This window comes from Amyelois transitella, chromosome 15, assembly GCF_032362555.1.
Source record: "Amyelois transitella isolate CPQ chromosome 15, ilAmyTran1.1, whole genome shotgun sequence".
Taxonomy (NCBI): Eukaryota; Metazoa; Arthropoda; class Insecta; order Lepidoptera; family Pyralidae; genus Amyelois; species Amyelois transitella.
Genome location: NC_083518.1, coordinates 2,960,307 through 2,977,177, shown reverse-complemented (window position 1 = coordinate 2,977,177; position 16,871 = coordinate 2,960,307). Strand labels below are relative to the sequence as shown.

General features: G+C 33.4%; 1 protein-coding gene across 4 annotated transcripts in view; it reads right to left on the bottom strand.

The window, feature by feature from the left end:
* Nucleotides 1-16,871, bottom strand: part of LOC106135712 (apoptosis-stimulating of p53 protein 1) — a 267,044-nt gene that overhangs the window by 17,057 nt on the left and 233,116 nt on the right. For all 4 annotated transcript variants that reach the window (XM_060948225.1, XM_060948227.1, XM_060948228.1 and 1 more), the window contains 2 exons: nt 15,949-16,075; nt 5,192-5,364 (listed from right to left, as the gene is read on the bottom strand). In XM_060948225.1, the coding sequence (XP_060804208.1) occupies nt 5,192-5,364; nt 15,949-16,075 (300 nt within the window). The remainder of the gene's footprint in view (nt 1-5,191; nt 5,365-15,948; nt 16,076-16,871) is intronic.

The window sequence follows — 16,871 nt, the reverse complement described above, 5'->3', positions numbered from 1 at the left end:
TTCTCACAATAAACCAGGCAAATTAAATATCAAAACCAATTTAATTTCCAGATTTATGCTTACTTTTATTCCTCTTTTTTGCTGGCGTAAAGTGGACCTTTTTTAATTTGATTTATTGTTAAGTCGAGAAAAATAAACACTTTGTAAATATTAAGATGAGTACCGCAAGATATTTAGGATTATTATATTGTAAGAACGACAGAGGCTTCTTATTTATCGAGTTGTTAACTTATAGGTATCATAAAGTCAATGACTCAAAAGTGGAAAAATCAGATCCTGTTAAAAGGAGAATTCTACTGTAGCTTTCATCACAATAACAGTTTTCCTTGCTATATTATTAGACTTGCCTTGATTGCATAGACAGCATTTAAACTAATCTAATGTAACATAGAAGTCATTGGCAAATACTGGCAGTATGGTAACAGCTCGCCGCCATACACCTTACCAACTTTACTCTTAAGCTAGAGAATATAATCTATGTTATAGCTACCTTTTTCACTTTCAATCACCACTCAGTCAACAACACTAAAATCACTATTTTGTTTACCACGAGGCCACTGTGTTATGCGAGCAGCGCTGTCAACTTGGCGTCTGAACCAATGTTGGCAGCGCACACGAATGCATTTAGTTCACAACGTGTTCCAATATACAGGCTGATACGTACTACATACATACATATGGTCACGTCTATATCCCTTGCTGGGTAGACAGAGCCAACAGTCTTGAAAAGACTGAATGGCCATGTTGAGCTATTTGGCTTAATGATAGAATTGAGATTCAAATAGTGACGTGACAGATTGCTAGCCCATCACCTAAAAAATAATCCCAAGTTTGTAAGCTTTGATACGTTCTGGTCGTATGAACTTCATTGATGATGTCAAAGATAAATTTTAGGCTAAATATCCTGCTAATAAATATCCCTTGCGGTGTTGGCGAAGTCAATAGTCTTGAAAAGACTGGAAGGCCACGGTCGGCTGTTTGGCTTGAGATGGAAATGAGATTCAAATAGTGACAGGTTGCGAGTCAATCACCTACAAGAACAATCCTAAGCCTTTCACTTAATTAGATAAGTATTATTCTCCTGGCGATCATTTACTGCATGTGTAAATCTTAAGAGAGTTATGAATGTGGATGAAGCAAAGGAAATATGCAGAGATCGTGGCAAGTGGAAAGAGGTAGTCTCTGTCTACCCCTCCGGGAAAGAGGCGTGATTTTATGTATGTATGTAAATCTTAGTTTAACGTTGCTAAATATTAAGTATATGTGAGTCAATGGACTTAAAACTAAGCCGAATATCGGAAAAGCGAAGTGAAAAAAAAGCGAACCGCGTGCTTTGAAGAATAGGCGGAAGGTACTTTTGAGAATAGGTCCCGCTGTCCCGTTTCACGAGACACAACGATAGTTTTTTATGCAATTAAACAGCACAGATCACTCACTGACTGCAACCAAGGGCTGGACCAGATGCAAACCTTTAGATATTTTATTATTTATCAAACAGAAAAACCTAGCTACAAAAATGTGCTGAAGTATAGTCTTTAATCTCAATGTTTCATAGAATCGAAATTGTAGATATAAGAAAGAATACGGCAAAAGGATATCTACAAAATAGTACAAAAATAGTATTTCGGAGAAACTGTAATTGGAACACATGTAGATAAACAAGATTTTTCTCTTAGTAAGTATAAGACTATTTATTAGAGCGTGATATAGCAATATTGACCAAATAATCGTGTTTGCGAAACTATATTTGCTCAGTTCTGTGGAAGAAGCAGATTGAAAACTTGACTTCGTTAAAGATTATGCTTGTCAAGTGTCATAAAGCTGAAGACACTGCAGACTTCATGAAGTAGGAAGGCAAATGTCGGAAAACAAACACCAACTAGGAACCCATTCAAGAGTAAGAGAGTAATAGATTAAGTATTTTAAATAATAAATTTAGTATTTCGAATAATAGATTTAGTATTTCGAATAAGAGATTTAGTATTTCGAATAATAGATTTAGTACTTCAAATAATAGATTTAGTATTTCGAATAATAGATTTAGTATTTCAAATAATTTTAGATTTTCCTGTATTTTTTGGAACGAAGTAGTACAAACGTAGTGCCAGCCGTGACAATTGTTAAGAATGGAAACCAAATTAAATTCCTGACCTCAAAAATCTCATTAAACTAAATCGCAATATTGCTTCTTTGACAACTTTTAGCCAAAGCTCGAGTTTATACAAAGGATTTTAATCATTATTCTAAGGAAAGATTGCGCATTTATCTAAAGTGTAAGGTTTTAATTATTCCTTTTTATCATCTTGCCGAATGAAATGAAATCTACTTACCTACAGACTTTGACCAAAAGTCTTAGAAATATGATACTTTAGTTTGATACCAATATAATACGCCAACATCTAAGTAATGGAATCCAAGTAAATGGAAAATATATGTATGTTGGTACGAGAGCCTCATATATCAAACAATAAACATCCCCTTGAAGCGTCCTATCAAAATGTACCAGGGGAACATAAATTTTGAAGAGGTTAACCACATGTGAATACGATATGACTCCGAGCCTTAAAAGTCACGTTGAGACAATTAAACTTTTGCTTACTGAGAAAGTTGCGAACGTACGTTGTCATATGAAGATATTTTAAATAATTATGTAGGGAAGTTTATAATTTTTAAACATTATTGAAATATGTTTAAGAAACTCTACGGTAGTACTCTTGATTTAAGATGTTTAATTATTTGATTTAATTTTAAGAGATCCTACAACAACACTGATATAATATTAGTTAAGATAAATTGTTACTTTCCGACCAACCTTCCTTTGCGTATCGGTTCAAATGATGATTTGAAGTGAATTGAATTCAATTATTATGACAGAAATTTTTTTACACACTTTAATCAATAATTTCGGTGCATTGATATATATATTATTTACTCTTTCCTTTCACTATCTTATGAAGAAGTTTCATGTTTAATAGAAATAAATAATAATAATTATTTCTGTAAAAAGAAATACTTGCCTTATTCGCTACAGTGTATAATAATTTTCATCATTTATTTGAAAGTGTATGATGCAAACGAAAGCAATTCAAAATGTTTCATAAATTAACGCCTTATTGTTTACGAAGAGTAATTAACCAAGTTTTGTAGTCTGTGTTAAGACTTACCGGCTCCAAAATTAGGCCAAACTGCAAGCTAACTAAATATAGCCAATAATTCAAAGCTGTCACGAATTACATTAAAGTTAAATTGAATTGTACATTATATAGTGTGAATAAGAAAATTTAAAGGAAGGCCGAGACGTGCGTACCTCATTCAAATCGGGGACATCCTGACGACAGGTCAGGTCAAGATTGCCCTTAACCAACTATTGCATGAAGAGAGTTATGAATGAGGATGAAGCGAAAGAAATATGCAGGTATCGTGGCAAGTTGCCGTGCGGTTTTTAACACTTTAGAACAGAACCACTCCATATTGTTCCCATGAATGTCGTAAAAGAGAACTAAGGAATAGGTTGCTACCTAACACGATTTGAATCTCGGTTCCACCATTAATCCATACAGCTGAACGTGGGCTTTCAGTCTTTTCAAGACTTTTGGCTCTGACAACACCGCAAGGGATATAGGCATCACTATATGTATGTATGTATCAACGTATGTTTCATGGCAAGTGGAAAGATGTAGTATCTACCTACAATGCCTACAACTTTAGATAAGACAAGACTATATCTAATAATTACCAATAATAGTCTCATATCAAGAAAATCTATGTTTAGCTAATTGAATATAGGTCAATGTCTAAATCGAGTCTATTTACATAATGTGATCGCGCCCGAACATTGATTTTGTCAACACAACAATAATAAATTGATATTATCCAATAGGTATTTGAAACAGCTGAATAAAATCTATATAGCTTAGCAAATTGGCAAGACGCTTAGCTAACGGCATTGATTGTTGATACATCGATATGTTGTACGTTAATCGATAAATCGAATGATTAGGACTAGCTGTGCTGTGTGGATCCCGGCACCAATATAAAAAAGGAATAGGACCACTCCATCTCGTTCCAATGGATGTCGTAAAAGGCGACTAAGGGATAGGCTTATAAACTTGGTATTATTCTTTTAGGCGATGGGCTAGCAACCTGTCACTATTTGAATCTCAATTCTATCATCGAGCAAAAAAGCTGAACGTGGCCTGTCAGTCTTTTTATGACTGTTGGCTCTGTCTAGCCCGCAAGGGATATAGACGTGACTATATGTATGACTAACTTTAGTCCCGGTTGCATCCTCACCACCTGGAGAGGAACCCGGCGTAAGCCCTTGAAGATGGAGCCTGGATTGGGTGAATCAGGATTTTACATGAATGTGCAGGTTTCCTCGTGATGTTTTCCCTCACCGTATGAGCATCGGTTAGTATTCAAACTAATGTACATTACTTCGAATTACATTCTTCATCATCCTTATTACTTGATACGATTAACTTTTAATTTTTTTATTAATGTATGTTAATTTTACTTTTCAATCGTTGCAAAAATCTATGACAGCCCAAAGATTTTTGTAATTAAAATGATTACATTTCTGTTTTAGATACGACCCTGATCTACGGAAGTTGGGACGTGCGGTCGTCAACAATTAATTACGAGACCACAGCGACGGGACCCTGGGTTCTTTTGAAGTAGGCTCCAGCGTAAAACTAATTAAGTTTAAAGCCAGCTTTAATTGTTAAATGCGACTTGTTCTTATCTCGTCCCACATTTTCGTAATATTCTCATCACGACCTTTTAGTTTTTGAATTCCGGTTTTATCTTTTTATTATTATTTTGTAAATAGGTACATTGGATTTATCACAAAACAGAGATATAAAAAAATTTATAGAAAAAAATCCAAGCCATCTTTTCGTTATCTTAAGATCTCTCTTTCTCCAAAAGAGATAAAATTACTAATCTGTGACAAAGATTCAGATCAGTTTTGAATGTAATATTTTTATTTTTACTTATAAGTAGATATCAGTTTTACTCATAATAAATTTCTTCATTTCTATTTAATATTTCCACTTACAGACGAATAAATAATATTATTAAAACTTAACCCAATGTTAAGCTGTTAGGTAATGTTTAAAGTATTTAGTTTGCCTTTTGTTAAAAATATTTTATTTAAACAATAAAATATAAATATATAGAGAACACTTACCATCAACTCCCTCCTAAGCTTGTCCAACTCGTGCGCAGACGGCGGCGCGGGCTGCGCACGACCTCTCCTAAGTTCCTCAAGCTGCCTCGTCAGCTCTTCCACCTTGGCCACCGCCACTGATAGCTCCTTCTCTTTCTCATTGAAGAGAGCCCTGATAGACTCAAGGTCACTTGCTGTGAACAATAGAATAAATATTAGTATTGCGAATTTAACAAAAACTACGTGGATTTGGGGTAGATATTGTAGCCATCTATCATCTTAACCTCTTTAAGAATATACTTATTTAATTAATTTTGTAAGTAAAGGAGAAATTACTTAAATAAAAAAAAACAAACATGACTACCGTCTTTTAACAATGATACAAATTTTCTACTCTGCTTAAAATGAAACAAAGTCCTTTTGTAGCAACGCTTCAAAATCTTTGTCAGATATGCATTTATATGTACGTACAAATATCACGTCTTTATAATTAATATAGCAGCAGATAAAAGATACGAAGGCCATCGTTTATATCCAAATTGATATGCAGTAGAAATAAATAAAATCCCTTTTAAATAAAACATACCCTGTAAGTAGAACATATAAATAAAGCTCCGTACAGTCCTTGGAGTTAATTTAAACAATAAGAATGAAAATCCTGGCTTGACACATGCTAAAGTATCTAATCTTTCAGGCAGATTACACACGAGTGTGAAAATACAAAGGAGAAATTTTATACTAAGTTTTATTTTGTCTTCAAATAATTTTTTAAAAGTGGTGTAATTTTAATCTAATTAGTCGTGGTACATTTCACGCACTTATTCAGTGTTTTACATTTTAACAATAGAGGAAAACAATGTTTCTTTTTTTCTGTTTTAGTACTTTTTTCTTCTTTTTCGGAAAAGTGTTTGTTCAACAAAACAAAAAATAATTGGATCCGTAGGTATTTTGTAAATACAAACTTGTAACTATCCATGAAACGAATGTTCCATAGAGAATAACTTATTTACTATACTATACTAACTTATTAACCATAGTATGGCAGTGCCTTTTTTACGCGACTTTTCTTTGATATTCTTATTAATCATATTCTTGAATTGTATGATTTGCCAAGAAAGAAATAGTCTTGATTAGAGCTTTTCATGGAATATAATTCTGTAATTTGGCCTCCATGTCAGCCATCTTAGGAAAATATAGCGAGACGACGAGTCTTCATTACTCAGTCTATTCTGTGGAGAATACCTCATTTTAGAGCGCGGTCAAAAAGTTGCGTTATTAATAATGTATAAATTATTCTTATTTTTTAAGATTTAATTTAAGAATTTAAATTATTTAAAAACACTGAAAAAATAATTTACAATAAGTACTCGAAATAAAAAAAATAAAATTAACTATTTATTGATTTGTAAATGACAAAAGTAACATAAAGAATATCGTGGTAAAATACCGAATAGTAATTAAAGCCTGTAGAAATGCGAGGTAACAAAGGGTTCCCTTTGAGGTTTCTGGGGTCCATTGTCTGTTATTTATTTAGAAAACGGCACCATGGGGAGAAAATTATGCCATACAAATCAAATTATGGAGTCTAAACTTTTTTATTCAAAAACTTTGTAATCGTAAATTCTATTTAAATACACAAGAGATTTATGTCAAACAAAAATAAAATGTTATATTATCTAAAGAAGACCTAATATAGAAAGCAATAAGGGAATTCCTTCTCAGTAGTTACAATTGAGAAATTGCAACGCGTTTAGTAGCAAAATGCCATTTTACGCTGAGCGGGCCCAGCTGGGCACATTTACTGCATGGATACTAAGAGTAGCAGATTTTGTTAGAACGCGTGCTCTTAATAGGCCAAACCAAAAAAATATGAAGAATAGTACTTGTAGCAACATCGCCAGATTTTTGGCATCAAAATTTTCTTTGTGTTTCCGTAGTAAGTACATATGTGTATTGAATAGTATTGTGTAAGTCATTTTTATATATTCTTTTGATGGATTTTAAATATAGAACATATTTCATAGTGTTTTACTACCAAAACATCTCCCTCATTCCTGAATAGATTTCAATAAAAGAAAAAAAATCTTACACGCGCTCTATATCTGAAATTTACTAAGAGTAACTCTCAGGGCCCTTTCAATTACGGAAACAATAAAGGTTTCATCCGGGCTTTTACTTTAAATATTCTAAATTTAACGAAACACATGACTTCTAAAATCAAACGACTAGATATTATTAGACCAAGGGAATCTCTTAGAAAGTCTTTGAAAAATCACTTTTACAAATAAATTATTGGGAAAATACTGACAATGAAATTCTTTTAAAAGTAAGGGATTTTAAGTATTTGTTTTATTGGACGCAGATCTACTGCGTCCAATAAAAAAAAATACTGGCTGATTGTTAATCACTTTTGCACTCAACAGTACACACCCAAATAAACCTCTGTTTTATATTAACCCAACACATCAGTCGCTGACGGCGTGTTTTTGTTGGGAGCATTAGGGGATAGTGTTACTTAATGTTTCCCTCAGTTAGGCTAATCGTTTTACGGCACTCTCATTAAGTAGGATTCGATGTAAAAAAGACTATTCGTATATAAGAGTCAGCTCGGGAAATGTTCCTTTTGTTGATGTGTTGATGTTTTTTCAATGTTTGCGAAATGACATTTACACTAGTATCGCATTATTTAAAAATTTTTTTCGCGGTGAAGTGACGAACGAAGTAAGCCGAAACTACTAGGAGTGTGAAGGTAAAGTCTGCTTCATGAAAATTGTATGTGAGAAAATAATAGAGGATATCCTAATATTTGACGGAGCTGTAGGTATAACGTTGTTTTCCATACACTAATATCCATACATATAATAAAATTGTAACTGTCCCTACTTGAAATATATTGGAAAAAGATTATATAGGGCACCAAAATAAGAGCAGACTAACAGAAGCCTACTAAATTTCTGTCTGCCTGTCTGTCTGTATGTGTATAATTATGTTTGTACTCGCATAACGCGATAATTACAGCGATTTTGATGCGGTTTACTATGCGGTCCTATAAGCCAAGCTTTTTTGTATTGAAATTGTCGGCGAACGAAGTCGCGGGCAACAGTTAGTTATTACTGTTGGACTTGCAATTATTTTTAGACATTCCACCAATTTATAAGAACCAGAAATTCGTTTGGTCACGGTTATTCTACCATAGTGAATTTCAGGAAATTCTCACTTTTCCATTTTCCACTTTCACAGCTATCACAATAAGTACTTTTGACTGAGCATTTATCGATAGCTTCTTCTTTTATACAGATCATGTTATATTTAGATTGGAGATTGATGATGATCGATTATCTTCATTATATAACTGGACGTCCACCCGCATGTTCAATCTCTTAAAAACACAAGCATATCTAAAGTCACGCCTCTTTCCCGGAGGGGTAGGCAGAGACTGCATACTTCTTATTATTACTAAACTTTACTTCACAGCATGGTAATAAAACGATACTTTGCTTTCAATAACAATTACACGTATGTATAGATAAAAATCAAAGACTAACATGAAATTTAAAAAAAGTTTATTTTCCACGATGACCCGATACTGAAAATGGAACCTGGGACCATGTGTTTCAGACGCAGCCACTTCGCCACTGGGATAGACAGGTCGCTAATATCAGAAGTGCAAAAACACCGACGGAGACTAATGTGTAGGGACGAATGAATTGGACTCTCAACTGCGCGATTACATTGAGATATTGCCTCAAATTCTCGACAAAGTAATAGGTTTAAAAGTTCTTTTTGCAAACCAAAATACTCTTAACAAGCTTTAAATTAACTGTTTTTGTACTAACTGTTCTTCGTATTTTCTTCTTAATACCGTATTCCCAGTTGCATTCAGAATCAAAAGATCTTCAGTATTTTTTTAATATAGGGCAGTAGTATCTTCCCTTTAGTCACCTTTCTTAGAGTTAGCAGCAAAAAATATATCATTAAAATCATGTCTGTGTAAAATATCAGGTAATCAAAATTTTCAGAATTCGTCGACTTCTTTAAATAAAACGGCTATGACAAGAGAACCTTAATGGCGGACATGACAAAACACCAATATTTATTGTTATTCGGTTAATCATACTAAAAATTATGTCTAACCTAAAAATTCACTACTAAAGCCTAAACAACTTGCGGCAAAAATTACTAACACGTACTCCAAAGCATATGGTATTGATTTTCCCAGTTGGTATGCGTCATAGTGGGTGGTACTCGAAGACTGGTACGGCCAGCACATACATTATGTAGCTATGGCCTTATATTAGCGCCGTGACATTTGTAGCGCAGGGTATTACTTCACTTTTTACCGCCGAGCCGCGGACGTACACTAGTTTCGTTTAAACCTTAATAAAAACGAATTAGGCTTCGAAAATAAAATGCTTTCTTTGGACTAAAGTATTTTTTATCCTAGTTTCTCCAAGAATTGATTTGTTTATCTCAATACCGCCTTTGCTTCACAAGAAACAAATCAAGTTTCAATTCGAAATACCAATTGCGTCTCAAAGAATAGATTCCTTCGGATCCTAAAACCCTATCGAGTTTATTTTATTACCGCTGTAACGATGTTCATTGGAGGAGGGCACTAAGTAATTGGATATTTATCCGTATGTGAAATAAAGCTAGTACTTTCAACTGATTCCAGGGATTTTTCTCACTGGCGGAGGGAAGCGGCTTAGTAGCAACTTAGGGTTAAGTTCACTTTAGTCCGGTTTAACTGTGCAATTTCATTAATTTTGCAATGTATTTTAGATATTCATTCTAGGAGATAATATCATTAATTGATTCTAAGTTTTTAATATGATTAATTAGGTGTGTACATTTGACCTCGCTCACGTCGTTTCTGTCTAAACACTTCTTAATCATCTTATTAGCAAGAGATTTGATATAATCTCAAATAGCCATCTGGCTGCGCCATTAACAACCTTATTTCAGATTTTTAGTTAAATTGCCTAAGCTTTTCAAGACTGTCGGCTCTGTCTACCCCGCAAAGGATTATATGACGTGATTATATGTATTTATGTATGTATGTAACTTGCCTGAGCCCTAGAACATGTTTCGTAGATAATTTTATGAAACTACAGTAAAGGTTTAAATTGATATAGAAAATATATTAAGTCATCTTTTCTTTTTAGTATTCCTATGATAGAAGTTTTAATTATTTAACTGATTTATTACTCCTACTTACTGGAATTATTTGCAGTGTCTACTGATTTAAAATCTATCGTAGAATATTGTGTAACTATTTCATTTAAAAACAGTAACAGTGAAAAGTAATACATGTAACCCCCAATTCAAATCATTTGTCATCAACGAAATGGGAATAACTCAAATCATGGCAATGTATGCAAACGGTTTAAATACATACTGAAGGCAAATCAATTTTATTGTATTGCTTGTTTGTTTCTTAATAAAACTTAATTCAATCCTATATGCATTGCTGTTGGGATTGCATTTTTATTTTGTCACAAGCGAAGAAAAGTATTTATATTTAAGTTAAACTTTTTAATTATCTAGTTCCTTTATTGTTTGTGGGTCAACTGGAAGAGATGCCTTCATGGGGTAAGTCCTCAATTGCAAGTGATTTATTTTTACTATATTTTGTAACTGTGTTAATTTCTGTGCAATAAACATATTTTAAACAAACAAAAAAACAAACGTTTTTTTCAGTATTAGCTTAACAGAAATAAAAACGTGATTATATTTATGTCAAAAGCCATAATCATGTGTCTACATAATTATTACGTACGAGTATCAAAAGATATGAGTTATTACTCACAAGATAACTTCGTGAAGTATATACTCCATCACTTTCTTGGTTTACTCCCCATCCATAATGATAAAGCGGCGTGCTATTTTTGTAATGTTATTTAGAAGAGACAAGAAAATAAATAACTTCGTCCCAACTTGAGAATATCATATTTGTCAAGCATAGAGTTTAGTACGAGTAGTAATTTGTTTTGCGAGAGGGGTTCAAACTTTTTATCTGTTTGCTATTTTCTAAAGGTTAAACTGGTAGAGAAATCTATTAGCATTAAGTCCACATATTGTTAATTTGAAACTCAATAAAATTTTAAATAAATAATTATTTACATTTCTTTTAATATTCATTACACAAGTTTTATATGACACAAACTACAGATTTATCGATACTGTGGCCTCAGTTCGTGACACGATATTAGATCAAGTCCGTCTATTTCAGGAAGTTTGACATTGCCCTTACCAATCGTCTTTCGGGAGTGTTCTAAACTTTATTTATTTGCGATTTATTTGGATTTAAAAAAAGATGACTTACTATATTATATAAAGAAATACATTTCTTTTTAATTAACACTTATTTTGAAAGCAATAACGTATATTTTAATTCAATTTACGTTATTGATTTCAAAATGTGATAAAGATTTTTGACTGTGTATAAACAAATTCGAAACTTTTCAATAGCATCGTTTAACCAAACAACAATCAGAGCAATCGAATAGTTTTTGCAAAAATCCTGAACGAAAATATAAAATTGATATTTTCACTTCACTCCGTTCAATATTGACCTTTCTAAAAATGTGTTCGAAATATAGCAAAAAGCAATCGGTCCTTTGACACCAATAAAATTGTAAAGAGTATATTTGTACCCGTGGTATGTATTTTCATGTGGAAATTTATGCTTTTACACAATTTGATAGTAAAATGAGAAATAACATTATTAACAAGGTTTTCTACGAATTTATACTCTTGTATTTGAGATTTACTATCAAAATGTGGAAAAATCCATATTCTTTCTATAATAGTAAGATACCAAACTTTCTAAAAAGTTAAAAAAAATAAAATTCTACGACATTTAACCTTAAGTTTCTTTAAATAGGTCCGTGCTATTCTCAGTAAGCTACTTGTCTGACATACAAGCCAAGTGTATATAGGAAAATAGCAACCACTACTGACACAATTTTAATGGGAATGTCATGCTACGATATCGCAGTGGAGACGGATATTGTAAGGAAGTTACAAATTGTGTCAGTTGGAAAGTTCTAGCGAACGAAACTTCGTAAAAATGATAGCTTGTTCGATGGAATCTGGAATCTTAAGTGATAGAAATCGGAATAAAATGAGACAATGGAAATTATATTTAGGGTATTATTATTAATAGATCGATGTAATGTAATGTAACTATAGCATTTCTATAATGTATTATTCCGAATTCTATGCATTAAACGGACGGAGGCGGACCCAAGACACACACACGCAGAGTTGAGAGAGAGAGAGATTACGTATTAAAAAATATACGGGCCGCAAATTTGATCAACAAGACGCCGTTACCAATAATGGCGGGCGCTTCAAATCGTAACAACAATGTCTAACATTCCATAACATCTGGTTTCCAATTAATCCTTGCTATTCGAGTCTGCTCAGCAATTGCCGTTCCGGTAAATATTTGCAATGGCTGCCACAATCGGGGATATCGGCTAAGATGAGAAACAGTAGTAATACTGTAATACAATTCGATTGTGTAGTACCGTTAGTGTTTGTGATTAGTTCACGATTACAAATTCTGTACGATTATTCAGGTTTCAATTTGATCAGTGCAAGATTAGCTCTGATAAAGCTAGCAAAATATGTGAACGTCAAATGAATAAACATTTGTAGAAGCTTGTTGGTGGACAGTACAACAAAGAATATATCATTTTTGCCGATATCCGGACTGGACAAACGCACTACAGAAATTTGTTTTCCATTCCATATACTACAAAAGAAGTAATGCACGAATGAGAGAGATTTTAATAAGCTTAAGCCTACCAGTTTAGTGTCGCATACAAAAATATTTAATATCCATAGTTACGTCTTTATATCTAATAATTATTTGATGGATAAGCTTTAAAACTAATTTACATAAAATTTCCATTGGAGTTCGAATTAAAAACCCGGTATCAAAAATAGGCTAGATTTTAACACACATAGTCCGAAATAAAAGCAAGTTATTGGATAAACAGAAGCAGTCGCGCAATAAACGAATCCAAAAACAAAATTGCGAAAGAATTTTAATATCCGCGGTATTAAAGAGTTATCCGAATGACTTTAATTAAATTTACCCTGCCCGATAAATAAGATGGCTCGCCGTTGATTCCCCTGGCAGCTGACACTCTTCAGGTGCGCTTAACAGTCCCCTGGCCGTTTACCTCGATTTTTTGAGTTCAGTAATTTGCATTCTGTTTTATCTTATAGGGTTAATAAGGAATTGACAGATTTGGAGATGGGACAAAATTAATAAAAATTTATTTTAGCTGAATTAAAAATAATATAGGTAGTTATTATTATTCTCAATGTGGTTCTGTTTGTTTAATGTCCATTTTAATTATGTATTGTGTGATGATGAATGAATCCTAAATAATTCAATTTATGTATGCCATTTACCTTAGTAAAGAAAAAAGTTGCAAAAAATAAGTAGTTTTTAAATGGGCATAATTACGAGCTGAATTTAAATTAATAAATGTTTATTTTTTTCTATATTTTATTCGATTATATTCTTGTATACTTAAAGTCAGTTGGGGACATATTTCTTTAAGTACTTAGACATCAGATGTTTACCAAATATACTATTATTGATCAATGTTTACGTCTTTCACTAAAATAGAAATACTTTACGTGGAACTGGTCGCTGGCATTCGTTGGAAAATCAATAATTACTCATTAAAAATGGAGGAGAGGACGATCGAATGGCCCAAGGGTTTCATTAGGTTGGTTTACATTGGTCGATAATATTTCTGAACGGCACTTCATTATAGAAGCACTCGTTCTCTTTCTAATGGACGATTCATCTAGTACCTTCCTACGAATACTATGCACCAATATGAGGTAGGTTCCATGCAAAGGTTGCGGAGGTCAGATAGAAGGTGCTTCGTGTAAAAACTTAGCCGGGATAAGTCCCGGGCTCCCCCTTAAAAAGGTGAGTATGGCTTCTTCCTCCTGGCTTTTAGTCTTGGTTGCATTCTCATCACTTTAGAGAGGAGCCCGGGGTATGCCTTTGACCTTTGACCTCCGCAACCTATACAGGTAAACATTACCTGTATTAGATCGATCATGGATACGCATCCAGTTTCCTGAATGTGCAGATTTTCTCACGATGTTTTGCCCTCACCGTAAAAGCATCGGTGAGTATTACTATAGTCATCGGTACATGACCGAGGTGGAATTCGAACCTGGACCCTTCTGCGCATTACGCATTTTAATATTACAAAGTATAACGAGTATAAGACTCGCCCAATATAAGTCTTTCTCGATACCAGGACACTGCCAGCCTAATTTAAAGGGACCTTGACGTAAATTTAAATATACTAAAACTGAATGCTAAATAACGAAAAGGCGTTTGGCAAGTTTAGTAAATATTTTACAGTAACTAAGGTATATAGGTTTAACAATACTGCTAAGCTTCGCACTAGCTTCAGCCGTCAAGGTGTTACTTCGAAATTGAAAAATTTGAGTTATTAATATTTTTTTTCTTTGTTTGATACTTTCTAATAGTGGAATACTTTAAAATTTTTTTTTTACCAAAAAAACTAAACTCTTTATTGCACAAATAAAATTGAAATCATTCGTTCTTAGATATATAAATAAATAAATAAATATATACGGGACAAATTACACAGATTGAGTTAGCCTCGAAGTAAGTTCGAGACTTGTGTTACGAGATACTAACTCAACGATACTATATTTTTATAATAAATACTTATATAAATAAACATCCAAGACCCAGGCCAATCAGAAAAAGTTCGTTTCTCATCATGCCCTGACCGGGATTCGAACCCAGGACCTCTGGTGTCACAGACAAGCGTACTACCGCTGCGCCACAGAGGCCGTCAAATATATAGGCGGACTAACCCAAATTGGCTTATCCAAGTTGTTTGTTTAAGATTTAGTTCCATAAAATATAACAAATTTTTAAATTGTTAGTGTTCTTGGACTTCCAATTCTCAATTCCATCGTTAGCCATACACCTGATAGTGACCTTTCAGTCTTTTTGAGACTTTTGACTCTATCTGACCCGTAAAGTCGCGACATGATTATATGAATGTAGATTTTTAACCATGGTCTTCGATACTTGTGAATATTACTTCTGTCTATCCCTCTATGTTTAATAAAAGCTTTTTAGCAAACCAAAAAGAAAGCTTTCAATTACTCCATGTGGATTCTATGAGCAATATAAACTTTCTAACGATCCCAGAAGCTCGGAACATATTGTTTAATTACTTTCTTGGAGTTTGCGATTCCCAATTGAAATAATATTAGGGGGAGACAACAAAGTAATCAAGTTTAATGACGCGACTATTGTCTGGAAAACAAATTGTCGCCGTCAACTTTTTGGCACCGTGTCTGAAATTAGTATAGTTGTTTTTTTTTACATATATATATGTTATGACGTCTCTCGTTGCTCGATCGACGCTCAGCAAATGATGGAACGGCTTTATAATGGAATTGAGATTTAAATAGTGAGGTTGCTAGCAAATACTATATAAAAATTATTGTAGTTGCGATTAAATCTGAAAAAATTACACATAAGTGGAACATATCGAAGGATTGACGAAATTCACATTCAGAATGTTAAGCCTAATGGAATAAATTTTATTCTTCCAATATAGTAGAAAATGTGTTAAAAAAGTTCTTTTGCATTTCGTAGCTTCGTAGACCACAAAATAATCTTTCGTAGAGATTCTACGAAGACACTCAGCAAAGTTATACGAAAATTAACTTTATATTGTACTCACTTAGGGCGATATTCGCTTGCTTGTTTCTATCTAGCTGGCCGCGTAGCGCTCGTAGCCGTCGTAGCTTCAACTCCTGCGCCTCTACGCGTTCTCGTAGCCTCCGTAACCGCTCGCCTTCTACGGCCACCTGTAAACAACAGTAAATATATTTTATGCATTCAAAATATTATGTTATTAAGTATTATCACACCTGTTTGGCTCGCTGACTTTCTCTCGCTTCATCTACGCTTATCACATATAAATTATTATATATTCTTACACGCATAGAAATTAAATAATAATATATTTAAATTAGTTTAACACAAACATAAAAAAATGTGATATACTTTCAACATGCACAGGTGATATTTTATATATCTAATTAACATTGATGACTCCTGAAAATTTGTCAAAGAAATTTTCTCTCATAAATAAATCTGAAAAATTCCTTTCGGCCGTCATGGCAACCAAACTTCGCAACCGGTTGAGAAAAGAAAAATTTGGGTTGATAATGAAAAAAGTATTTATAGCATCTACCAAAATTATCGCAAAATCGTTATTAGGAACATACTTATACCTCTCTGGCAATTCTCCTTTTCACGGCTAGTAGGCACCGAACAAACAATTTATAGCGACATTTGTTACGCTGACCGGATTACCGGTAAATAACTTTATAGAAGGCTGCGGGAAACTCCACGAAAATACTCTTATATATCTTTATCAGAAGAAATAATGGCGTGTCGTTGGAGGTGAGTGTCGCGGGAAGAAAATGAAATGGTTTTGTTTTTTTTATCTCGACAATAAAACAAGGATCAAATATTTTAGATCCATAAATAGCATCGGTGGTCGAACGGTTAAGGTGCCTGACTAAAATGCGTAAGTAATGCGCGTGGAGGCGCGGGTTCAAATCCTACCTCAGCCATGTACTTACCAATGACTCTTTT